Below are 27,459 nucleotides of genomic sequence, written 5' to 3'. Positions count from 1 at the left end.
TTAGGATAAATAGCTGCTTTCACTCACACACAATAGGAAAGGTGGTGACACGGCAAGAGGTTTTTCTGCAGCGGGGTTGTGGGTTCGTGTGTGTATGTGAAGCTCTATGCCTGGGCTCAGTGTTTCTTTTTGGTGTGTGTGCGCTGTGGTTGATTGATGTATATTTGATCAGGAGGAGCTGGGATGTTGCCGAGGGGTCCGTCTCATTTATTAACAACCATGAAACAGCAAGAGGCAGAAGGAAAAGGCAAGCAATCAAACAGAGGAAGGTGGATGCAGCTTGATTGTTATTGGAACACTGACCTCTTTGCTGCAGTTGCCTTCACATCAGCCAGCCTGACGTGTGTGTGTGCAAGGATGTGAGAAGATGTCTTTAAGCGAATCAATTAGTGGTAGTTTTAGGGCTTTCTCCGTGGGATCTTTTTGACGACACGCTGTCAATTAGGGCCGGATTGTATTGACTGAGTCCAGTGGTGCATTTACCAACCACAAGTCAATCACAGCACTCTTAATGGTATTGTACAAGTGTGTGGATGTGTCTCAGAGTGTGCTTGCAAAATAGGAAAGGGTGTGCATGTGCATGTCCGTGCGTACGTACGTGCGTTCGTGCGTGTGTTCTAGATCTCTGTGTTTGTATGGTGAGCTGAATTAAAAATGCTAATGGAGCTTAAAATAATCAGGCAGGAAGGATGTTTGTGTGAAACCGAGGGTCAGGAGTCATGCTGGAACACACACACACACGCACGCACGCACGCACACACACACACACACACACACACACCGTACAGGGAGTGTGTGAAGCTTCCTGTTTGGTCCCACGGCTTTGTGTCTGGGCAAAGGAATCAACTGCCTTTCACGTAACACACACAGTGCGACTGATGTTTAGCTCTGCAGTCAGCACACTTGCCTCTCAGAGTAGAAAGGAACCGAGAGATTAAGGTAGGGTTTTTTTTTTTACGAGTGAAAGTCCTCTATTCCCTTTGATAAGTCACAATAGAACAATGTGTTCCATCTCGGGTGTGTGTGTGCGTGCGTGCGGAGTAGCAGTCGCCATGTGCTGTGTCAGCATCAGACACAACGTTGCTGAAAACACTCATTGATTTTTCTGTCCCCTTCCCTCTGTTCCTTACTCCTCAGTATACAATATGACAGTTTAAGTTACTACGGTGCTGCTGTGACACCTGAGAGAAAACACGCAGCATTAAATTTACCAACACTGTAAATGCTGAGCTGGCCTCCGTCAGCATGCACACACACACAAGTGCTGCTTACAAGTCAGTGAGTGTGTTATTGCAAAATGGATTGAGACATCTAGTCCATCCCTGCGTGTCCTCCTTCGTTCTGGATACAGTCGATAGCTGAGAGATAAAAGAGGAATGTCTCTGATCACCATGATATGCAGCCGAACCGGTTAAGACGCACTACTACAACCAACAGTGTATCAGATCATGCAGGTGAAGGTGGAGAATGAATTAAAAAAAAAAGAAAGAAACCTGTGGAGAAAAAAAGGGCAGCCAGTGAAGCCAATTGGGTAAGGTCAGAGTTCAGCTGCTAGATAACTGCCGTTCATTGGTGCCAGATGTTCCAGATGCTCTCATTGGGCAACAGATGCTCCATCTGCCCTGGTTGGCTAATCCTCTGGCCTCCACCCCTTTACTCGTCCTTCATAACTGAGGCATGTTGGGATTGGTTGGAATCTCCCCTCCCTCTTTTCAGGTGTGTGTGTGTGTGTGTGTGTGTGTGTGTGTGTGTGTGTGTGTGTGTGTGTGTGTGTGTGTGTGTTAGTTAACCTGATTTGTATACCCAGTAAGTGGGTTGCCTCTTGTACTGACATTTTGAAACACAAAGCTGATGTCATATTTATTCATGCAAAACACACACACACACACACACACACACACACACACACACACACACACACACACACACACACACACACACACACACACACACACACACACACCCCTAACAGCCTGACACACATTGTTGTTACTTTCTGTGGGTTTTTTGCATAATGTCCACTGTATCATTCCACTCAGACAGTTGGTTTCAGAGAGAAGTTGAGCAGTGTTGCGGTGGAGCAGATGTTACTACTTGCCCACAGCTAGTTCAATAGAGAAGGCTATTGAAGTTACAAGTTAAGTTAAAAACAAAAGTTTACCATTGAAGAAAAGGAAGAAAACTACCAAATATTCAGATTTTCTGAGCTGGAACCAGCGACCTTTGCATGAAACCAATAGTTGGTCAAAATTGCTGCTACTGAATTTACTCATTGTTTTAGCTCTAAAGTATAAATGGTCACATTTAAGCCTTTGTGTGTGACCTGAGGCCCCCTTGACCCCTTTTAGGGTGCCTCATTCATTTAAATTTCACTTTCTTTATCTTACACACACACACGGCAACAGCACAGCAACCGGTGAGAGTGTGTAAAAATGTAGAAAGCAGAGTTGTGCTCTGGCCTACCCCCTCGCTCACACACTCACTCTGTCTGTCAATCCCGCACTGCCTCTCCCACTTTTTCAATCTTTTTCTTTCTGTCAGCCTACATCCAATGAACAATCAGACCATTGTGAACAGAACTGCAGGTCTTCAACTCAAATTGTTTTTCTCACTCCTTCTCTCTCGCCCTCTCTCTCTTTCTGTCTCTCTCTCTTCCTCTCCCTAATGATGTTTTGTCAGTTGTGATGAAACGCGACACACACACTTTCAACACGCCTCCTATGGCAGCTTAAACCGCTAATCATCACTTTATGATTTCAGCATATGTGACACACATATCGTACTCACATGCATGAGCCGGACACTGACTCACAATCAGCTGAGAGAGAGGATGTTTGTGTTGGTGAGAACATCTTTAAGAGGGATCTATATAAAGCCGAGCAGGGCAGAGACAAAGCCCACGCATATCCTCTGTAAAACAATCAGAAGGAGAACAGACATCCAGCTGTAAATAAATAGGAGCGAGGCAGAAAGAAGGGAAAGAGAGAAAACACAACGGTAGAAAGGTTGGATAATGCTCCCCGGGGGACACCAGAGGAAACAGGTTGTGTTTGAACAGCCTTCATACGTGGCCAGAGAGCAGGAGGAGAAAAAAGCCTGACCAAGGAGGGAAGAGGAAAGGGGGTGCAGAAAGAGGAAAGGGGAAGGAGAAGAAAGAGGAGGAGGAGGGATCTGGAAAATGTGCAAGAGGAGGCATGAATAGAAGAGAATCTTTGAGAGGTATAAAGGAGGGAATGAGCCCACCTCTACCAGACTGTGACACACCTGCTCAGTTCAGTATGTGTGTGAGTACAGTTTGCACTCGTGTTAGCCTTTTCGCTCCCCGTCTCCGTCTCCCTCTTCCTCTCTCCTTCCCCCTCCATCAGCAGCTTCTCTCTGCACGTAGGCAGAGTTGGTTGCTAGGGTTACTGAATTGCCCCCATTTTTCTGGGTTTGTGAGGAGCAGAGGGAAAATGAGAAAGAATAATGTAGATTTGTCTCCCCTGTAGGGTCTGGCTAATCAGGTTACCACTATACATACACACACACACACACACACACACACACATGCACGGAGACTTCAATTCCATTTTGAATCCTTCATCTTTTCAGGTTTTTCTTCCCCTCTGCTTTCTTGCTCCACATTCCCGTTGTCCTGATTTGCTTTCGTCCGCCTCCATTATTCCTTCTTTTCATCGCTTTCTTTTTCCATGGTGTCACTGCTGTTTCCTCATCTCCCTCAGGCTCTGGGGTGGTATGCTCTGTGTGTGTGTGAGATGAAGGGAGTCAGGGTTTGATTAAAGGAAATTCTGAGTTGTTATTTCTTGTAAATAATTTGTCCTTTCATAGATTCTTTAAGCTTGATATGCTGAAAGCCTGAGGTTGCATTTTAAAGTTGCATCAGCATCAAACCGTGTAAATGGGAAGCAGGAGGGCGGGCTTTTCACTGGTATCAAAGAGAGAATTTCAGTATTGTGACAAGTTTGTGTGTGTGTGTTGGAACTGGGCAATCACTGCACGCTGGCACTCAACTCGGGTTCACACCTCTGCTAATGCTGTTTTAATGAAGCCATTCATCACCTCTTCTCAGCTGAATCTGCATCACTTGCGCACACTGGCATGCCTCGCCTCTCCCTCTCGATCCTCTTTTCTTCTGTATGAATGTGTGTGAGGACACGGTGTTCTTCCCCCTGGTTGCTATGTGGATGCACCAGTTCTATTTTCGTTGTTCCCAGCATTAAAGCTGCTCTGGTGGCGATTTCTCCCATTTTCTCCCAGCGTCTGTTGCCGCATATATGCAGGCAGAAAGGCTTGTTTTAAAGTGCTGAGTCCTGGCTTTACTTTAAACTGACTTTGAATGTGGGAATAGTGTTTTCTTCCCACAGTCATCTCTCTCTCTCACACACACACACACACACACACACACACACACACACACACACACACACACACACACACACACACACACACACACACACACACACTCATTCTTTGTGCAATTTGATGATAAAAAACCGGCACACACTCCTGTCTGGGTAGGCAGGTAGACAGCTGCATAGGAGCATCCTCTTCTCTCCCGTCCCTTCTTCCCCTCACTTCGCACTCAAACCAGATGCACTACTTCTACACACAACCGCACACATCGCCGAAGCAGCTGATCGGCTGCGTGGACAGCGTTTGGTTGTGTGTGCTGTTAACGTGCTGACCTTGGCTGGAGGTTACATTGAGGTCAATGCTAGCCAGTTATGTAGCAGTGGGAAGTAGACATGGAGATCAAACTTCCTCCCTTCGTCTTCCTTTTCACTCATCCATGTGGGACAACTCGTGATAGGGCCCCCCCCCCCCGCTGTGTACAAACAAGGAAGCAGGGCTGCATGTGTGCAAACTGCTGCAGTTCAAAAGCGAGAAAGGCTAAATGTCACACGTGCTTCCTGACACAATGACATGAGGTAAACCTGCGTTCAGGTTTTAGACTGTCTCTCATAATCGTCCTCCCGGCCTGAGTTGGCATGCTGTCATTCATGCTTTGACGTCTCTTTTAAAAAAGCAGAGCCCACTCACAGAGTGCAGGAGCGTGTGGAGAGAACTGAAACATAGCTTTACTGGGTGCTCGTGTAATTTAAATGTATGCAGCCAGTGATGCGTAACTGCATTTGCAGATACTCTCAACTGTGAACAAGAAGTCAGCGAGTGACAGCAGTTGTCTCCAGGTTCATATCCGTGCACGTTGGAGGGTGTGGTGGTATGAGCGTGTTGGCTGGCTCGCCATCCTGATTATATTTATGCATTTGTGGTTGCGTGTGCGTGTCAGACTGACATGTCAGTGCTGTGGTGTGGACGAACCCAGCCTGAAAATGTTATTTACCTGCAGCAGACACTGTGCTTGAGTTGTTTGGAGGCAGCAGCACATACCTGAGGCCTGATATTTATCTCCACTGGTTTGCAGGCGCCTGTTAGCAGACTCTCTTGTTCTGCCTCTCACTGAGCGTGGCCAGGGGGCAATGGAGTGTGAGAAGAACATACTGATATGTGCTCTTCACTCATGCATGTTTAAGCGTGTCCTGGGGCTGTGGAATATGCACTATGGAAGCCTCTGAACTTGTCATGTACAAACACAACAGATAGAAACTGTTTGGATCTTTTGTTGTCCTATTGCATTATACATTTCACTCAACTCACCCATCCATTGAGCTTGGGTGACAATTGTGACATGATCAACATGGCTCAGCTGATACTGAAGATAATCACATACACTGATATGTGTATGATAGGCTTTATTTGTATACCTGTACAGCCTAATGCCATGCAGTGGCCTTCGTGATGGTTAACATGTTTGGTTTTTGTTGACACGTTTTGACAAATATCTGCAGCGTGCACCGTGTCAAATTTTGAGAGGTATGCTTACCATCTTGCAAATTATTAGCTACGTGAGACTGGAGTCAGGTGGGGTTAGCGAGAATCCCACAAAACAGGAACGGGTGGATGTTCTGTGGTGTGAGCATGCGGCATGATGTGGAGTGCCAGAATGGCCATAGTCAAAGTATTTTAATAGAGTCAGATGCTGCAGTTTACCAAGCACTTAATGAATCGCCATCCAGCAGCGATTGTCATCACTGACAACAAATTGCACTTTTAACAATTGCAATTTTACTGTACACTCAAGGTTTGTTTCAGTGGCTGAAGTAAGGACGCTATCGAACTTTGTTGTTGTCATCAGAGTCAGTAGGTACATGTCCATATGGCTGTCCATTAGTCTTCCTCTATTCAGGCCTGTGATTGAAAGAGAAATCTTTGCTGTTGGTGTCCCTCTCTCTGTAGGCTGGGTCCACAGTGTATAGACCATGTGCTGGTCTGCGCTGTGGGATACCCCTCTCAGATTACTGCCTTCGCCTCCCTCCCCTCACCTTCCCCCTGCTGCCCCCCCTCACATTCCGCCTCAGTCCATGTGCTTCAAACAGAGTGGAAATGGGAACATCCCTCTCCTTATACATGCACACACATACTCATTCCTGTTGTGCAGTGGCCCATACAGGACATGGGGCTGCAGTGGAGCTGATGGGTGCTCTCCATATGGATCATATACAGTGTGCTACACTCTGTCTAGTCACTTTGTTTAGGAAGCAGGCCTCTGCCTAGACCTGTTGAGTAAGACTGAGTAGGTTTTCTTGGAAATGAACAGAGGTGAGCCTTGAGAATAAGGGTGATGGAGAAGTTGACAAAGAGAAGAGGGTAAGAGGAGGTGGTGCCCTTTAGCATAAAGAACCTTCCCATCAATCACCTCATCACATTCGTGGCATAGCTGCTTGACACAAGCATGTTCTGGTGCCCCATCACTCCTTTTGTCTTCCTCTCCCCCCCCCCAAATCCTGCCTCTCCCACTGCCTCTCTCTGTGATTTCTTTCTGTCTGAGGGCAGCGTTGCGTGTTAAAGGTTGCTGTCCATGACACATACGCACATACACGCAGGCATTCTCTGTGTGTAAAGGCTGCAGTGGGAGGCAGCAGGCTAAGTGGCCGAGTGTGAGTGGGGCTCTTGTCATGTGCTGATGGTATTCCCTCTGAGGAATGTGGAGGAGAGTTTCCCAGTCTGGAGTGGTGGATTCCCACCGCTGGATGAATGTACGCTTTTAGGGATCATTGTCATCCCATTTTGTAATGTACCGTCTGCACATCCATGTTGAAATCAAACAGGGTGAATTTGAACACCATGAGCCTTGATGTAGGTCTCACTTCAGAATTTAGGAGTCCGCTCTCGAGCTTGCAGCTGATTGATTTGGCGGCACCTGTGGCTGCTGGTGGTAACAGCGCAGCGCTTTGCTCAGACCTCTGTTCTAGATTATGTAAAATGTGCACACACACGCTGGTTTTTGTCTTCTGCATCATATCCAAGTTTCCTGTGAATCCCATGTGTGTTGGTATACAGTTTGAATCTTGTGAGAGAAAGGCAGTTTGCACCAGTAACCATGGAAACTACTTACAATTACAGGAAGCTATTACACTGAGTGTTTATTGCTGAAAAATGCTCACCACAAATAGCATTAAAATGGATTTTTGCAGAATCCATGTTTGCCTCTTGACTGTCCCGTGGGTTTGAGTTTCCAACAACATGGCAATGCTTTTCAGCAGCTGACTCTAAACTCCTGGATGTCAGAGCATCTCTGAGCAGACTGTGTACCCAAAGTCATGTTTAATACACACAAACTGTGGTCTGTGGGCTGAGACGTGCAAAAATCACCCTGGATTCCAGTGAAACAAAGAAAAACAAACTTGCAGTGATGTTTTGGCACAGCCAGCCTGTATTAGAGCAGCTATTGTATCTCCACACAACACATTGACACTTCATGGCCATTGTTTTCAGCGTCTTTGTTAGCGATAATGGCCAGGAAGGCTTACAGTATGTGTGAGTCAGGTCCCTGGCTGTATCCCTCTCCATTGTGCCCCGCTCGGACTGGCGGTGACAATGATGGCCACTGTCCTCTGAGTGAAATACATCGCTGTCGTAGCTTACATTCTACATGGTCCATATGCACACAGCACAGCTGGCCTCAGCCCAGCTTCTACAGCACAGAGGCCATTTTGAATTCATGAATTATTTTGTTGTCTTTGGTACAACAGGGAGAATGGGTCTGATTTCTGGCAAGGAGCGGAGGGAGGGAGATTCTGTGATTCTCCCCCCCGCCCCCCTTTTCTTGTCAAGAAGTGGGAGCGCGGAGAGGAAAAGGAGCGAGCTCTCTCCTTTTCAGTGAGGGAGAGAGGAGTGTATGCCTGATGTCTGGGAGCTGGAGAGCCAGAACAGCAGGACTCCGCAAGATCAAACAGGCTTCCTCTGCGGATAAGAAAGAGAGCCAGCCAGGGAGAGAGAAAAACACAGGCGGGGAAGGGATACGGGAAAGCATGAGGGGCGCTCTTTGTAGCCTTTCAAACTGGAGAGAACTGCTAAACAATAAACGGCACTAATGACTCTCTCACTTTACCTTTGTGTCTGACTCGTCATGATCTGTCTGCGTGAGTCCACTGAGGGGAGTTTCGAACAGGTGTGCGCCACATGTCTCCCTCTGGTCTGCTGTGACCTTTGACCTCTCCCCTTCCCCGCCAGCCACACACACTGTCGGGGGAGCCGATCGAGCCCCTCGAGAGGGCTGACCGCTGCACATCGTTGCGTGCGTGCTGGCGACGCAGAGATTCGACAGTGTGTAAAAAGAGTTCCCTCTTCTCGCCTTCAATACGGAGGCCGCATCAATAATTCAGCGACACATTGCAGAACACAATGCCATGCACAGCCTGGCTTTTTCTCCTTCCCTCCCTCTGGATGCCTCAGTATTTATCTGTCTCCTGTTTGACTGTTTTTATGCCCCCATTTTGTTTCTCTTACCCCCTCCCCCAGTTCTGCCCACTTCTCTCCGTTCTCTTCATGTCATGTTTCCTCTGCTTGAGCTGAGGATCTGTCAAACCTCTCACTTTTTCTTGCATTCATTAGTGTCTGTTTTTTCTTTTCGCTCCTGTTCTCCTCTCTCTCTAACTCCCGATTTCCTTTTATATGTATATACGGTATGCCAGGGATTTAATTCCAGGCGTGTCCACGCCCTCCCTCCCTCCCTCTTATGTCCCTTTCTTTTAAATCCTCATCAAGGCAGTTTTTGAGGGGCCGGAGTGGAGGCTGTGGAGGGGAGCGAGGAGGAAAGGGTGTGGCCGCCCACACTGCAGCACTCTATTGTGTTGCACTGATTCCACTCTCTGACACACACATCACATCACACACTAAATGGGACACACACGCTGTGTAGAGTCACTGACCTTATGTTCACTCTCTTCTGGATGGAAAGGCGTATTCTCTTGCTATCAGGGCCGTCCATTCCTGAGTACAGATAGCTTTGTTTTCCATCATGTGTCTCAGGCTCACTCCACTCCAGGCTCCCATGGGGTCAAAGGGCAGGGGGACTGCAAGAGAAAGACTTGAACAGTCGAATTTAAAGGGATAGTTCAGGTTGAAGTGGGTTTATATGAGGTACTTATGGGCAGTCCGTGTGTTACCTACAGTAGATGGCAGTCAGCATGCCACCAGTTTGAAGACCACCGCTCAGTAAGCCAGATAGACACTGGCTGTACTCAACCTCCAGCTAATATAGCACTAAATAACAATGACTTTCCAAACAACCAGTAAAGAAATACAGTTCCCACAGAAGTTTACCCTCTCACTCTTTCAGCTCATTCAGTCTCCATTTGCAAAAGTTCCTCCTCTGTGTCCTCTGGTTCATGAGGGTATCCTCTGGTCTCCACAGTGAGCAGCATTTCATCATTGTTGCTGTCATAATCGCTCATTTTTACTTTCTTGCATTTGACATCTCGTCCATAAACCCCTGAAACTCTGAAGTTCCACGTTTGAGAAGATAATGTGCCAAAGGAAAGTGCCGTCTGTTAGCAAGGTTATGTTAAGGCTATTCTCTGTATCCCCAAACTGAGAGCGTGCTGACCACCATCTACTGTAAATAATACACTGAGTATGCATAAGCACCTCATACAACCCCACTTCAAAAAACCCAGCTTATCTCTGTAACCACTGGGCCTACCATCAGGATGCCAGGAGGAGGAGGACACTCGACTTTTAATCTAATAGCCTGATTCTTCCAGAAGTTTGTGTCATCGTTGACCCCCCTCCTCTCAGAGGTCAAAGCTTCGAGTCAGCTAGAGGGCAGCCGCTCTCTATTCAGCATCATGCGCATTCCAATGGACGCTCGCTCGCTGTCATTGAGGAGTAAAGACAGGCTCTCTGCGTTAAGAACGTCCTGACTTAAGAACATCTAATTCATCATTTCGACTGTTCAAACTGATGACAGCGCTGTGTCAAATAAGTGCGAGCGGTTGCGTGGGCGTGATCGTGTTGTTGCAGTAAGCAGAGAGAAGATGATATATGAACCAGAAAGTCCAGTTTAAATAATACATCCGTGAGATTGAGGGCTTATCAGATGCCAAAAAAGCATTGCTCAGCAGGTTGTGCTCCTTTTGAGGCAGGGCTTTACAGCTAGAAATCAATCACGGCAGCATTTTTCTCTGTCTCTATGCGTAGGCGGAATTGGCACAATACCACAGGGTATTATAATTGGATTGCAGAGTCTGTTGCTGGCTGATGTTAGACTGTGCTTTGGCAAAAACTTGAGCCAGACTCATCAACAATGGGTGACTTTGCATTTGTTTGACGGAGCCGCGTGCGACGACGCCCCCGCTGCACCAGCATGGTGGTCTCAAGCACTACAGAACATGAGCGCCTCTTTGGATGGCTTGTCAGTGGAATCTGTCGTAGTGCCGGTCAGGAGCATAGCTGACCGTCTGTCCTCAGCCCCTTAGCTGTGCTGATCATCAGACTGTGAAGATGCTTGTTACGACCCATGAGATGTTGATATTTCAGCCATGGGGACAATCATGTGGCTCACTAGGCAGTTATGTGTGAGGATGCAAAACAATAGCGTGTGTGTGTGTGTGTGTGTGTGTGTGTGTGTGTGTGTGTGTGTGTTTGTGTGTGTTTGTGTGTGTGTTTGAGCAGCACAAGGCCTGTGTTCACTGTGTCTGGGCGTTCTCAGGCTGCTCAGGTGAGCTTTCCTCACTCTGCAGTGGTTGCACATCCTCTGAGTACCCTCTCAGTCAGACTTCACCTGTGAGGATTCTGGGAGGAGACAGTTCCAGTTCCAACATGTGTGCTGTGTGTCTACTTTTACTTTCCAAACACTGGAAGATGTGCTGAAGGCTTCCTTGAGTGTTCTGCACTGCGGAATAATGCGGTGTGTAACACTAAGCTATACGAAGACACAGAGTTTTATTTGGGCAGTGAGCTCAAGCTGACCCTGATTCGGCCTGCTGCAGCGAGATTAATTTAGTCTGATGTCCTAACCACTAAATGAGGGTACACCAAATCACACACCTGCTTACAGGAGGCTCTGCTGCTTGGTACGCAACCATCTGCATCATTTTGCCTACTTAGAAATTCATACATCTGTGCAGAAAAACGATCATGTTAAACTAACTCCTTGTCTGGTTTTGTAGTCTTTACTGACGTTTTACAGGCTCCAGGCTGTCACAGAATACCAGGGTTCAAAAAGTGTGAAAAGTATAACAGGACCCTGTGTGTCAGCACTGCCGGTCAGGTGTTTGTGCAAGTTCCAGGCCTTGAGCTTTGAGTTTTTGAATGATGTTAGTGGGTAATACAATCCAGCAAAGTTTAATAGTGTCTCTATGCTACAGCTCATCCTGTTAAAGGAATCGAACTCTTAAACCGGCAGCACGGTGGCGCAGCAGGTAGTGTGCGTGCCTCACAGCAAGAAGGTTGCCGGTTCGATCCCCGGGTCAGGCGGGGCCTTTCTGTGTGAAGTTTGCATGTTCTTCCCGTGCATGCGTGGGTTCTCTCCGGGTACTCCGGCTTCCTCCCACAGACCAAAAACATGCTCATTAGGTTAATTGATGACTCTAAATTGTCCGTAGGTGTGAGTGTGAGCGTGAATGTTTGTTTGTCCTTGTATGTGGCCCTGCAATCGGTTGGCGACCAGTTCAGGGTGTACCCGCCTCTCGCCCATTGTAGCTGGGATAGGCTCCAGTCCCCCGCAACCCCGAAAGGGATAGGCAGTATAGATAATGGATGGAACTCTTAAACCCAGCTGCTGCATTAGCATCATCATGCATCTTTTCAACGCAGGACAACAAAGTCAAGCCCATTTGATCAGTTGTTTTATGGTCACATTATAAAGTAAAACATACATTTTATGCACGAATTAGTTATTTAATGTCAGAACATGTTCAGGTTGATAATGAGTATGCAGTTTGTCCACGTAGCATGCAGACACTGATTAGTGTAATCTGTCTCACTCTCATAGTAAGCCTGCTGAAATGAATGACCTGGCTTATGCATCTTCTATAAGCTCATTTTCCAACTTTTACTAGAGGCCCAAAATATTCATTAAGGGGCCAAGCGCTAATGAAAAAAGCATGACTAGAAAGTGGGCTTTGACCTAGTAGTGTGCTGAATTGAATAGTGATCTGAATCGTCATTCAGACCCCTTTTACACCATGTTTATCTCACAAGGACCTGACCCATCATATCCCAGTGACACGTGGATCAGTGTATATTAGGGACTGTCATAATAGCTGCACCTACAGGCTACGACCACTCAATGATTGCTTCTGTCTGAGGATTACTGTGGTCACTTTGAGTGGCTACATGTGATCAACACTCGATATTGAGATGAAGGACTCAGTCTTGGTATTTTGACATGAAAGAGAGACTGGAAACATTAGTCAACAGTGGTAGATATAACAGTAGAACAAGTGTATGTATTTACTGGTGATCAGATAACACAGCCCACTTGTTGCTTCATGCGTCTCATCGCCAAATTCAGAAAATAGTGCAAACTGGGAAGGAAATGGAGACAATTTTCATAGGATTTCTTTTCATTACATTTCATAGATGCGCCTAGCCAATGCAACGCCCGTAATGACTGTCTGACTTAAGTCATGGTGTAGCACTGTTCCTCGTGGGGGAGGATGTGGAAGAGCAGCTGTCAGAAGCAGGAGAAGCAGCAGAGGTCGGAGTGCAAGTAGTTCCCCTGTTGCTGCTTGGCCTGTGTACAAAAAGCTTTTTTGGGAGGCTGTGAGGACATATTTGCTGAATTTGACGAAGGTGTGTTTGATCAGTATTGCTGAATGCACCTTTTTTCGCTTTTCTCACCTTGTTTTCGCTCCACCAAGAAGCTGACCCTGATCTCACCTTGAGCCGTGACTAAGAGACAACCTCCTTACTCTGATTCTTGGTGTAAAAAGCACTACATCAAAGAAAAGAGCGATAGCGAGATGAAATGTTGCTTGTCTTTACATGCTACTCTTTGTCAGTCTACCTCAAGAGAGCGGAGTTGTTTTTGTTAGTGTGAAAGTAACTAAATGTAAAACCAGACCAAACAATGCTGCAGAGAAGAAGAAGGAGAGGAGCAGAAAGAGTCTTTCTCTCAGCCGAGTCCCCTGTGCTGCTCTTGTGCTGCTCAATAAAATTCAGTTGCAGCGGTTTGTTGTGCTGAGGTGTTGAGTCGTCCTCCTCCCTGGGAGCCTCTTCATGCAGCTTGGCCCACTTTCCCTTCCTCTCTCCATCTCCCCCATGTCTCTGCAGCACTCAGACAAAGCCAGATGGGGGGTTATGTGAGCGGGTGGGGAATGCTAGTGAGAGAGAATTTAACTAGCTGGCTGAATGTGATCTTTGCTGTGGGAAAAAAGTCAATGAGTATACTGAAATCACACTCATGGCTCTGTAACACCCCCCCCCCCCCCCCCCCCCCCCCCAGTGATGATAGCATATACCGCAATGCTACATTCTCCATGGGGCGAGGAGCAGGTAGGGCGGGGCTCTGGTCTTCTCACACACACGTCGTAGCTTTTCCTCACGCGCCCAGGCTTGGTGTCTGCAAGGGTTGTTGTGACAGTCTGCCGCCTGGTTGAAATGGGAGCCATATTTCATTGGCCGGCCTGTCACCGCTGGCAGCCCCTGGCTTTCTGAGCTGTGCCTCTGCAGGAGTCATTACACAGCAAGGCCACTTCTCCGCACACATACATGCAGACATTAGCCGGCGTGAGAATGAGTTATACCTCTGGAGCAGCGGGTTGGAGAGAAGGGTGAAATGGGGGGGGGTTGATGGCAGTTGCTGCATAGGCTGATCCTGATTCAGCTTTTTCTGCATTCAGTGATTAAGGGATGAGAGCCAAACGTTGTACCTCTCTGTTCTCTGATTATGACCCAGAGCTTTTACCCCCACATCCACCTCCTCAGCTTTCATAGCTGACACTTTAGGCGGGTCTTTACAGATCAGTGTGTATGTTAATCTCACATTTTTTGTTTTTTTTGTTAATCAATTAATTTGTTAGTCTATTAAATGTCAGAAATAGTTTTAAAAAAATTATTGTGATCATAAATTACACAGTCTTCATGTTGCTCATTTTGTCTGTCAATTTGCAATGATCTGAAACTGAGAAAAGATGGAAGTCCTCATATTTCAGAAGCTGCAATCAAAACTTTTTTTTCTCTCTATCAAATAATCAATTCTCAGAATTGTTATCGATTACTTTTCCTGTTGATTAACTAATCGGTTATCCACCGAATCATTTCAGCTGTAATGGCCTACGTCTGCATATACCTGCTCTCCTTCCACTGCATCCCTGCATCTTGTACATCTGCCCCATAATCTCTCTCCCCAGCCCTCCCGGCCCTCCCCTCTCTCCCCGGCCCTCCCCTCGTCTGTCAAGAAGGTTGTAGCTGTAGCCAGAGATCGCAACGATGTGACCGAAAGGTGGATGCAGTGATATCATCTTGTGTTATCGACTGCTGTTCTCGGTCTCATCCTTTCTCTGATGAAACATATTCCCCCTGCTCCCCCCCCCCCCCCCCCCCCAGCCTCGCTGGCTTCCACTGATAAGCATCGGCAGCCATCAGCAGATAGGGCCCTTTAACATGCCCCTCACCCGCCCCTCTCCTCTCAACTCTCACTATTTCCTCACTATCTCCATCTCTAACATCTTTTCCTACGGCCATTTTCAGCATGCCACTGACGTCTATCGGAATGCAGTGATAAGAGTTTGCTGCGTAAGGACATACATACCGGTCACGTACACATGTTCAGTATCATGGATCTTTGTCCCATCCCATCTGGTGTGTGTGTGTATACAGTTTGCTGTGTGACAGAGGCTGCCATGCACGACCATTAAATGACAGAGTGGAGGCGATTACACACTGAATTAGGCATCAAAGCGCTGATGCTTCCCTCTGGGATGGGGGGGGCTTTGAATGCATGCACACAAAGCCGTCAAGGTCTTTGTGAATCATTGGTGCTGACCAGACTAATTCTGACAGAGGAGTGAAAGACAGATGAAGAACGAATAAGAGAGGGGGTGACTGAACGATTGATGACTGTTTTCATCTAGAAGGAGCGAGTCATCACACACCGTCAGTCATTCACTGGAATTATGACAAGTGTCAACCTGCTAATAGAGATGGGAATGAACCTTTACCCACCTGACGATGTGTCTGCACATGAAAGAAGTCCACGCCCAGCCATCGCTATTTCAAAGTAGTCCCATGTCTTGGATGATTCTTGTAATGCTCGATGCTTAGAGAGAGCGCTGTCCAAAATCATCGAGGCTGATTTAACTTACTACACACACTGTCAGACAGACCCCTCGCGCAGACACACACACACACACACACACTCGGCGGGCTCCTTCCCATGCTTGTGTTGTGGATTATTCAAATCCCCAACTGGCTGCTAAGCTGATTAAGGGGGGTGTTGTGCGCTGGTCATTTGGAAACACTGGAAAGAGTGTATGCCACACACACACACACACACACACACACACACGCAATCAGTGGGCCATCTCAGCTTAATATTGTCTCTCCTGCGGGCTCAGGATGGTACACTATGTGTGTGCGGTTTTGTCTGATACCTATCCATACCTCCTCAAACAGATGGCGTAGATCACTATACTGTCATGGTTTGCATCCCTACGGCGCAGCGTGTGTGTGTGTGTGTGTGTGTGTGTGTGTGTGAGCGAGCGAGTGAGTGAGCGAGCGAGATGGAGAGAGAGGGAGACAGAGATGAAGGCTGTTGGAACAGACTGAGGCCCAGATGGCTGTGTCCGGCAGAGACAGGAAATGGAGGTGACACCAGGTGGATAGTACCCTTGAGGATGAACTACACACACACACACACACACACACACACACACACACACACACACACACACACACACACACACACACACACACATATCCACAAATTAGCCCAGAGGCCTGTCTCAAATCATGGGAATTGATGAATTGTAAGATAGAGTGTGACCTCATTTAGTGCTGAAGCAGTTAGATACCGAAATGATTTGTAGGAATATAATCAACAACAGGTCAGTAATCGATTTCTTTTTAAGTAGTTTACAGACGTCACAGCTACAGCTGGGCATGGCTGATTGTTTTCCTTATTGATGAATTGGCCAGTTACTTTCTTGATAAATCAATAGTTAATTTAGGTCAATAAAATGCCAGGAAATTGGAAAAATGCCCATCGTTAATTTCCCAAAGCAACCAACAGTTCAAAACCCAAAGAATTTCAGTTCTTACAATTGAGAAGCTATAAATGGATTAGTCGAATGCCTAGTCAATGGTCAAAATAGTTGCTGATTAATTGATCACTTGATCACTTGAGCTCTTGGCTAAATGATGAAGCGACTAATCGCTATTTTTAAATGAATAAAATAACTGTTGCTTGCAGTCTTAATCTCATTTGAAGTCTCTTCATTAATCCTCAATCCCTGCATCTGTGTGAGGCGCACCCCCTCCCCCAACACACACCCACCCTGTGTCTCGGCGCCTCTTCCAGACTGGGTTAGTAGAGCAGGCAGGGGTTGTAAATGGACGAGGAGCTACTTAACTTTTGATAAGCTGCCTTTTTCATTATGCATAGAGACCCCAGCCCCCAACTTCCAACCCTACAACCCCTCTACCACCAGGAGAGGAATCAGAGCATGTGATGGCTGGAAAGGCTGCTGGTGTCAGGAAGGGCAAGGAGTTACAGTGCCATAGAGAGCTGGAAGAAACTCCTGCAAGGATTGATCATGTTGTAGTTTAAAGAGATGACGACTCGGCTGAAGAATAGTTTCAGGCTGCAGGATTAGTTAAAAATGACTTAGTCAGGCCTGAAATCTATAGTTCTATTGTTGGTGGTTTCCACTGGTTGGTTGACGTGGGAGACTGGCCCCCTCCAGTAGCCTTGGGACCCCTGGCCCCTGACCTGTGCTCCCAGCTCACGGAGTGCATGGAACCCTGACGTTAGCACACACACTCACCTCTCATCTTCCACAGGAGTCCGCCCTCCTTCCTGTCACTGGAGATAAAGCATCTCACCAGCTAGTAAAGGGTTAATGACTTCCCGATCTGAGTAGTAGTGCAGAGGAATTTACCCCTGCTGTGTGCCCCCACCCCCCATAACCTCCCTCTGTCCTGTCACCTTCTTTTCTCTCTTCCTCTTCACCAAGCCTCCTCCTCTCCCTACTCCCACCATGAAGGGTGCAACATGGACAGGTCATGGTTTATCCACACACAGGTGATACTGAAGGGGGAGGTGAGGTTTGATACATCTCATTGGATGCCATGTCTTATCTAACATAACTGGGTGTTTGACATTTTGGGAAATTCGCTTTGTTGCCGAGAGTTAGCTGAGAAGATTGATATATCTGAGTCCAGGAGAGAAATATTCCTGCACATAACCCCCTATAAAGCCTCAAATTGCCCCTTTTAAACCTTGGCTTTTGTATTGATTAGACATAAGAGGTATAATGTGTTAATTAGCTAGCTTTAGAAGTGCTGGTAGATGAATGTTATTACCTGGTTCGGACATAGGCAGCCGAGCTGTTTCCTGCTTTCCACTCTTTTGAAAATGAGGGAGGAAAAAAGGCTTTATATAGAACGGACAGACATGAGTGGTATCGCTCCTCCAGCTCATCTAGCTTTCTGCAATGTCGAGCTGTTCCTTTACGGAGGCCTGCTGCTTATTCATCAAACTTTGCTCATTCATTGTTAATAAGATGTTTACAAATGATGGTGGGAAATATTTCCCAAGAGCTCGTATTATGTCAGTGAGTCCTACTTTCATAATGCATTTTTGTATTTCCTGGGTCACCAGTGGTGTAATTGGTGCAGAAGTTTTTGTTTGTTTTTGTGTGTATCTGTGTGTGTGTGTGAAAACTAAAGGCTGTGAGGTCAGCGGCGTGCTTCCTCGCTGGCTGAAAGCATCCTTCAGTACTTGCCTCTCCATTATAAAGTTGGACCAGAAGTGAAATTTCTGAAGTACCGAAGAGACACAGATAACTTTTAACCCCTCTGAAATCTCCTGTTCTTTACTTATTTATGCTCAGGCACAGCACAGAGTAGCTTTCATTTCTCTCGTGTCCTCTGTGCCCTGCCTGTCTCTCTGCCCGCCTGTCTTCCTACACACAGAGCAGGTCTGCAGTGGTTTGGCTTCTGCTGCGTTTTCCATGTCTAAAACTCACTAAGCTCGTTAACTGGCCTCCTTAAGACGACACTGCTTTTCCTAAAGGTTTCAAGCTCTGGGTGAGAGAGGAAATGCCTATATAAGTTTTAGAGAGTGTGTGTGTGTGTGTGTGTGTGTGTGTGTGTGTGTGTGTGTGTGTGTGTGTGTGTGTGTGTGTGTGTGTGTGTGTGTGTGTGTGTGTGTGTGTGTGTGTGTGTGTTTGTTTTCAGAGGAAAGTCCAGACCCAAGGAAAAGACATTGGCTGGAATCTTTCCATTCCTGCAATAGTTTTCCCTCCAACACTTACTGTACTGTAATTCTATCTTTTCCTCTACTCCCCTCCTCACTCACTCCTGCCTGTGTATGTATGTGTGTGTGTACAGTGAAGCAGTATTAGGCAGGCATGTCTGGAACTAATAGATTCCACCCTGCTGAAGAATCTTATTAGGAAATAGTACCTGCAACCTGAGGCTACAGACTACCAACTCAATCAACTGCGTAGAAGTCACGTCCCATAGCCCCCATCCACTCTCTCCCTCTCTCTCTCACACACACACACACACACACACACACACACACACACACACACACACACACACACACACACACACACTGCTTGCCCCCCTTCAACCTGCAAACCCCTGGCCCAGTTTCAGTCAGTCTCCAGTCAGTCTCTCTCCCCTCTTTTCCTGCCTGGTTTCAGGTTCGGAGGGTTATATTGGTGAACTCCGCAGCTGCCTGTTTTTCTTCAGGCCCTTTCATTTGAAGAAACAGACACACACACACACACCTCAGTCCAACCCCCCATCCTGCTGCACCTCGTCTTAACACACACGCACGCACGCACTCACACACACGTGCTTCCTGTGGTTGTTTTAGTATGACCCCCCCCCCCTCGTGTGCTCCCTACTGGCAATGAACCGGTCCGACTGACTTCCTGTCTCTCTGTCCTCTCTTCCTGTGTGTACAGGGATGAATGGACATATTATTCACAGTGACGCAGTGCCCCCCCCCTGCCCCTTACTCACCCGTTTACACTGCTTTCTGTTCTTTCTCCTTCTCTTTCTGCTTCTTTCATTCTTCTGAGGACAATAGTATGAGCTCACAGTGGTACAACTCAAAACCATTTCTACCCCTCCTTCTGCTCCCCCTCCTCTTCTCCTCTGCACTGTACTGCAGTATCAGCCCCTGGGGCAACAAAGACCAGGCCTCGCTGCATAAACACAGTGTGTACGTGTGCTCACACACACACACACACACACACACACACACACACACACACACACACACACACACACACACACACACACACAAAATGGGTAATAGTCTGCCTCACCAGTAACTAGATCTCCTGGGTTTCTTCGAACTAGTTAACTGATGAGTGTGTTCCTGCTGTGTTCACTGATTACTTGGTGCAGGTTGTGTGCACTAAACCTGGCGGGGGGTTATGTTTAAAGGATTATCCCGGTTTGCACAACTTGTGTCTCTTCTGCCTGGTTTGGACCTGTATTTTATGGAGGCACCAAAGTAACTCCTGAGGTCTGACAGACAGACAGGTTGTAACCTGTTAAACCAGATTATCTAAGCACATTATTATGAGGTAAACCAGAAACCAGAAATGTCAATAATAATTGATTAATTCACATAACAACTGTGGTCAAAGGTCAAAGCTGAACAGGAAGTTGGTCTGTAAACTGTGATGTACGTTTCAAGTGGACAGTTTGAGTTGATTTTACCTTTTTCCTTAACCCTGGGTTTGTGTAAAATCTCTCTGATTCTTGATCCCAATGAACTCTTTTCAGTGATGTTGCCATGTTCCCCGATCTCTGTAACGGATGCATTGATCTGATCTGCCAAATAGCGTCTGTGCCGATTAAGCTGGTTGAGTATCGGACATGGCACAACTGATCCACATTTAATGCAGTTTATTCATCGTTGTCGTTAAAAAATTCAATGTTTTTGGCATCAGTTAACATATAGTCATAATGGGCCTCTGACTGAGCAGGCTTCGGCCTCACGTTGACTGATTTGGGAATGAATCCAGTGAATCTGATGCAGTGAGGTACACACAGATTTTAAATTTGAGAAAAAGGGAGCGCCGGTATTGCTCAGTATCAGGAGAGAAAACTTGGATCAGTGCATCCCTAATCCCTGCAATAACTTGGTGAGCACAGTGTTATATTTAGCAAAATGTATCACGGTCAAAAACTGCGAGAATCAGACTGATCACAGTGAACCAGAATCACCCTTTAAAAGAGCAGACCTGCCACCCATGTCTGTGTCGATCCTCCTTTGTTTTGTACCCTCTACATCCAGCTCAAGCCTCGTCTCGAACACCCATCACATCTACTTGTAAACAGTTCCCATGTGCGTGTAAGTGTGTGTCTGCGTGTGTGTGTTTCTCTACAAGCCAGCAGTAATAGAGGAGGACAGATCTGGGGTGTGGCTTCTGAGAGCGGGGGCTGGACAGCAGCCGTCACAACAGCTCAGAGTGACAGCTCGGACTCGCGGTGTCACAGCACTGTCAGTGTGTGTGTGCTGTGCCCGTGGCTCAGGGTGATTTCAGGTATAATGAGTGCCTGCAGCAGTGTGTGTGTGGCTCCTGTATCTAGGCCAGCTCAGAACAGCATCCAGGGCACCCATCACTCCTGTCAGCTTCCAGCTAAACACACCAAAGCTGGTGGCATTTTACTGCAAAAACAACTTTGGCCACAAAAAGTAACTTTCAGGCTCCTTTTGGCAGCGTCTTCTTCATGTCCTTTAGTTTTATTTCCCTCTGAGTATTCATCCACACATTTGTATGCGTCAACATGTCCGAGTCTGCCCTCGGCCTCGACTGTGGCGGTAATGTCATTGCTGTGCAGCTACGCTGTCTCCATCCTTCATCTGTTATTTTGTCTCCCTTTTTCTGTGTCAGGATAAGCAAACCGATCAATAATGGATGATGAGGAGGGGCAGGTTTGGGTAAAATGGCTTGAAGGAGAAAAAGACGCAGAACTCCGCAGATTTCTGCCATTTCATGCTCACTCTTTAATGTGCATAGGTAGCCAGACAGAGAGGGCATGCCTCACTTACACTGAGAAAACAAACCAACAGGTGGTGACGGGGTGGAGACGTGATAACAGGAGGAAGACAAACCTTGAGAAAGAATCAGAATCAGCATTAATCTGTACAACATGTGTGGAAGTTAAATCACGGCCAGAGAGGGACTTTCATAACATGTGTGAATGTACTTAACTATGTTAATGTGTAGCTCTACAGCGGGGAAGTGATGCTACACTATACAAATCCTGAAGGGGCGTAGATGCACGATCTTATTTTAAAGCCGGATTTCTCAGCTTGTTCAGTTTTTTCCCATGTGTGTTTCCAGAGCTGCTTCAAAGCGCAGCAACCGCCCCCTTCTGCCAAGTTGTTTTGTGTTTGGTGGCGCTGTTGGTGAGACTGGTGAACAAAGTGAAAAGTGTACGGACATAGCTCCCACAGGCAGAGCCAGACGGCCCTCAGCACTGCAGACAGAGGAGGAGGAGGAGGAGGAGGAGGAGGAGGAGGAAGAGGGGAAGAAAGAAAGAAAGGAGAGCATCAGTAAAGTAGAATCCCAGAGCCTGATTACAAGACCTGCTCTCATCTGCCTGGAAAATGTGACTGGGCTGTCTGGAGGGGGGGTGGAGGCGTCACATTCCAGTTCACATCCCACTTCTTGCTGGCTCAAGGGGATGATGACCGTTACAGAGGGATGAGATGGAGAGGAAGAGCCGCATCCATCTTTTCTGACAGCATCTCTCCTCTTTGCTGTTTGCTGGACCAAGCTCCCTGTCTCTCAGCACACATTGATAAAACCCCCTTTTTTTTTCTTTTGGAGTCCCTCAGGGAGATTCTGCTCAGCGGCCAGTATCTACAAGGCGTAGAGTGGAGAGCTCAGGGTTAGCCTGGGATCGAGTCACACATCCATACATTTTGTAAATGGAGCATGCTGTCCAACTCACTCCATCCTAATGTGACTGTTCTGGGTCCGACAGGGGTTTCAGGGCACGGCATCTCCATTAAATTAATTTGAGCCCCATTAAACCTGCTTTCTAAACATTGGGGTCACATGGGACTTATGTTGCTCCGTATCTCCCACCCCTCAGGCTGCCTCCCTGTGGATTACCTTACGCTTTCCTTCCCCTTCTTACACTTCTGGATGGGTGTGCTTATTTTCAGCTGAGGTGTTTGTGTATATGGTGTGTGTTGTTGTGTTCGGCTAATTACAAGGCTGCCGTCTCGAGGTTTTGTGTGGCAGCCTTGAGAGGCGGGACACTGACTCACTCCCCGCCATTGACAGCACTGTGCAATGAGGAAATTGCGCACACACACACAGACAGACACACACGGACACAAACCACGAGTCAATAACACATGTTGTCAAAGCAAATATTCACACCAGGTCATTAGCGCAGACACAGACTGTGTGTGTATGCATTTATTTGGTGCATGCGTGAGTGTTTGCAGCGTAGCGTCATGATGCCACAAAGCTCCTCCGTTCTGGCCTTTTAATCAGTAAAGAATGACTGTGAGTGGACAGAGCGGCCGGCTGGGGGCACAATGTTTAGGTATGTGTTTATGAGAGAGAGAGAGAGAGAGAGAGAGAAGTGGGAGACGGGGGAGGCGTGCGGTGGCCATAGACACATTTAGATATCCCACTTCTCTTTGTGGTAATGAGAAACTGCACTCTCAGCTGTTAAACACAAAAGCAGCATCAACAGTCGCTGTCGGCCCGACGGACGGCTGACTCTCTGCCTGCCTGCGAGTGTGTGTGTGTGTGTGTGTGTGCTTATTGTGTATGAGAGGGGAGTCTATACCGCACCGAAGCTGGAATGGAGGCCAAAACCATCCGCTTTCTCTTCAGCCAGCGTTGTAAAGGTAGGACGGCCATGGTAGACAAGCCATGATGCAGCGGCACAGCCTAGAAGTGTGTGTGCAGTTTCTTAACTCTTTAAAAAGGATGCATGTGCGCCCTGCTCAGCATTGGCTGGCAGCTATGAGAGCATAGCATTAATCTGTCAGCTGTCAGCACTGATCCAGCTTATCATCATCATGTCCTTGGGTGTGTAGATGTGTGCATGTGCCGCTGTGGACGTTTCTCGTGTCTCAGTCTCTAACTGCAGTGGGCAGGACTCTCCAGAGGACTTCTCTGTAGCCAGTGATTGAATATGGTTACTGAGTGTGTCTGCACTGAGTGCACTCTATTAATTTGAAACCAGACTGGAGAGCAGCATGGAGGAGGGAGAGGGGAAGGAGGCAGGAGGAAAATGAAAAGTGATAAGCTGGGATAAATGACTGCCTCTGGAGATCTCTCTGTGTGTGGAAGAGTATAGCTGATAGCACACACACACACAGATGCACACATGAATATGATGGTGTATACACATGCAGAGCCGTCTGTGCTTTACGGACTGGTGGGAGGGGGGGTGGATTTCAGCCATAACTCCAGGCTGATGTGTCAGTCCCCCACCAGGTGTTTCCACCAGAGCGACGCTTCATCCACTTCAGCTGTAAAGAGGAAACTGTTTCAGACTTTAATATCTTGCACATTGTTGTGGCACGCATCTTAATGATAGCGCTGCACTGCCAGCAGTAATGTATGCAGCTTACTCCCCACTTGTTTGGATAATTGCATGTTTTTTAGAGAGGAGAGGCCTTTGATTTTTAGAAGTGTGCGGTAACAAACGCTCTCTGAAGGCTGTCCTTTGTGGCTTCACTATGTTGATTACACCTGGGCTGTGGTTTGTATAATGAAGTTCATAAAGAAGCTCAACTCACCACTGTCTCTCTATCCCTGTTCCTTTCACCCCGGCAGAGATCCGTGCCCAGCTGGTGGAGCAGCTCAAGTGTCTGGACCAGCAGTGTGAGCTTCGGGTGCAGCTTCTGCAGGACCTCCAGGACTTCTTCAGAAAGAAAGCAGAGATTGAGGTGGACTACAGCCGCAACCTCGAGAAGCTGGCCGAGAGGTTCCTCACCAAGACACGCAGCACCAAGGACCATCTACTCAAGTATGGGGACATTCATAGCTAATCACACACACGCAAGAAGCACCACCGCACGGGGCAGCAGGTTGCTGAGATGGTTCATATGGTTTTATTTGTTCAGCTCATTTAGCTTAGACAGCCAACATTCGCCCTGCTTGAAGATTCCAAGTGAAAAAAAAAAAAGTTTTCCTTATTTAGCACTTTAAATAAAGTGCTAAGTCACTTGAAGAGCAGTGACTTCCTTCCTGAGAAAAGAGAAGTAGAGACAGGAAAAAAAATGAAACTGAAGGAAGCCCAAGAACGGTGACGGAGGTCAATGGTCATGTGGCAGTCTGTAAAATACTGACTTACATCACATACTGCTTCCCAGTTTGATTTAATGAAGCACCACATGATTTACCACTTACACATTTCATTAGGACACTCGTTTCTGTTAGCACTGAGGTCCTGTGTGTGTGTGTGTGTGTGTGTGTGTGTGTGTGTGTGTGTGTGTGTGTGTGTGTGTGTGTGTGTGTGTGTGTGTGTGTGTGTGTGTGTGTGTGTGTGTGTGTGTGTGTACACATTGCCAGAAATGGCCAGGTGGTGATTTTGTGCTCTGACTACTTCGCTGCATCCTCCTGTGTGCATAACCTTGGCCAAATGGGGATTCACTGCCTCCCTCTCGCTCCCTCTCTCTCGTTCTATGCCACACTCTCTTTCACACACTCATTCGCTCATTGACTCATGCATTCACTCACTGATACATAAGAGCCATACAAATACACACTGGGACTCATCAGCTTTAGCAGCGGGAAGTGTTCCTGTATAATTTATCTGGCAGTTTTTGGTGGGAGAGAGCAGTCTGTTTCCCTGTGGGGAAGGATTCACTGAACTGCTAATCTAACCATAAACCACACACACACACACACACACACACACACACACACACACACACACACACACACACACACACACACACACACACACACACACTCACTCTGTGGAGAGGCAGAGGATGCTTTCCATTGAACTAATTATGCCTCCTTCCGTCCTCACTCCTCCGTCTTTTAGTTCGGGACTTTGAAATTGACCAAGATCCTCCATCGTTGAGGATGTTTTAATACTTCACATGCATCCTGGACGAGGGAAGAGCTTTGAGCAAGACAGCACAGGTGTAACCTATCCAGAAGTGTTAAACCTTTCCATGGAAGTGTGTTTAATGACTGATCTCTGCTGCTGATCTGGAGGGGCCGCAGGGCTCTGCGATCGTTAATGCAGTATCGTTAACGCATCATTACTGCATTATTTTTCCAAACATCTCATAGGGACATGAGTCACTTCACTGAGTGTGTCATGATTTGTGGGACAGCTCTGGGTCATCAGTAATTGCTTACTCGTGAAAAATGGTGGTATTGGATTGAACCAAGATGGCCCCTTGTGTAGAGCCCATTCTTCATCCTTTCATTCATCTCTCTCTTGCATCTCCAAGAGCCACGATGCAACTAACAGATGCAGGTGATGACAAGGGGAGGCATGTTCAGTGGAAAAGTGTCCACAGTTTTATGGTCCAGCTTTGGGTTGTTTTTCAGCTTGTGCCACTGAAGCTATGCTTGTAGGAACAGATAGATGTAAGCATTTTAATAAAGCCAAAAGCATTACTTTAATTTTCACTCTTTGTCGTATCTACATAGCAATAAATAAGACTTCATGTTTGTCACTATTGATGTGAATTCATCCACCAGTGATTAAAATCAGAGATCAGTAGTTGTGCAGCAGCAACATCATTTGTTTTAAAATGAATTGGTATATATTTCTAAGAGAACAAATAGGAGAAACTTTGATGTTTATCATTAGATTTTTCTTTACAGGTGTTCTAGGTAACACTAGAGGAACCACTGTTAAGACTTTTTTTAGGCTGGATCTTCCAAAATGACAGAAACTGTTGAGAAGGACTTGACTCTTTCCTGTACTGCTCATCTTCCTTCTCTTGCTAACTTCCTGTTAACCACGACCCCCTCTACTGCCACCTTCCTCTTTTTTCTCCTGCACTCTTCTTGTTCTCGTTTCTTCTGTGTTGCACACTTTTCCACAAACATTCATTTCTCTGCTGGGGGCAAACCCACAACCACTCTGTGAGGCGCAGACTAAGAGAGATCAATAGGGCCTCTAAACGAAACTCAATTCCAACCAAGAGGACATACCCCCCCTACACACACACACACACACACACACACACACACACACACACACACACACACACACACACACACACACACACACACACACACACACGGCCTCCAGCTCAGATCAATACGGAGACAGTTGCAGAGTGTGTGTTTCCCTGTGTTGCATACTGGGAGAGGGAAGGGGGGAGCACAGGAGGGGGAGGGCAGAGGACAGAGAGTATAACATCTCATTGTGCAGGTCAGCATGTGAAGTGTTCAGTCTTTGCTTTTCATTTCTCTTCCTGCTCTTCTTCCTCTCTCCTTTCTCTTCATCCAACATCTGTGTGTTTAACAGTCTCCCTGCATCTGCTGCTGCTCAGTCCGGGTGCCACGCTGGAATTTCAGCTATTTTCCGGTTATGTGTGTGTATTTTTGTGTGTCTGGATGTAGGCGTTGATGGTGCTCCAAGCAATGTGGGGTGTGTGCGTGTGTGTGTGTGTGTGTGTGTGTGTGTGTGTGTGTGTGTGTGTGTGTGTGTGTGTGTGTGTGTGTGTGTGTGCTGATCCCGTGGAGACCCCTGGTATTCCTGCTATTTGGCAGACTGTGTACAGCAGTGGTGGGGGGTTACATGGTTTAACTGTATTGTGAGCGTGTGTGTGTGTGTGTGTGTGTGTGTGTGTGTGTGTGTGTGCGTGTGCCCTGAGGCTGACAGACTGATTGGTCACATGGAGAAGCCCTGACAAGTTGCACACTGATTCAAAGCCTGTCCTTATGCTAAATATTAGGCCAGCTT

General features: G+C 47.1%; 1 protein-coding gene across 4 annotated transcripts in view; it reads left to right on the top strand.

Moving 5' to 3' along the window:
* srgap2 (SLIT-ROBO Rho GTPase activating protein 2) overlaps window positions 1-27,459 on the top strand; it is a 52,302-nt gene that overhangs the window by 4,312 nt on the left and 20,531 nt on the right. For 3 of the 4 annotated variants that reach the window (XM_070958537.1, XM_070958536.1, XM_070958539.1), the window contains exon 2: window positions 24,354-24,546. In XM_070958537.1, the coding sequence (XP_070814638.1) occupies window positions 24,354-24,546 (193 nt within the window). Of the gene's footprint in view, window positions 1-23,219; window positions 23,417-24,353; window positions 24,547-27,459 lie in introns of those variants that run through there. The other variant, XM_070958538.1, reaches the window with a different exon arrangement.

The sequence above is a fragment of the Chaetodon trifascialis genome, chromosome 3 (genome assembly GCF_039877785.1).
Source record: "Chaetodon trifascialis isolate fChaTrf1 chromosome 3, fChaTrf1.hap1, whole genome shotgun sequence".
In the NCBI taxonomy this organism is placed as follows: domain Eukaryota; kingdom Metazoa; phylum Chordata; class Actinopteri; order Chaetodontiformes; family Chaetodontidae; genus Chaetodon; species Chaetodon trifascialis.
Note: the sequence above shows the minus strand (reverse complement) of the source record. Positions and strands in the feature narration are given on the sequence as shown.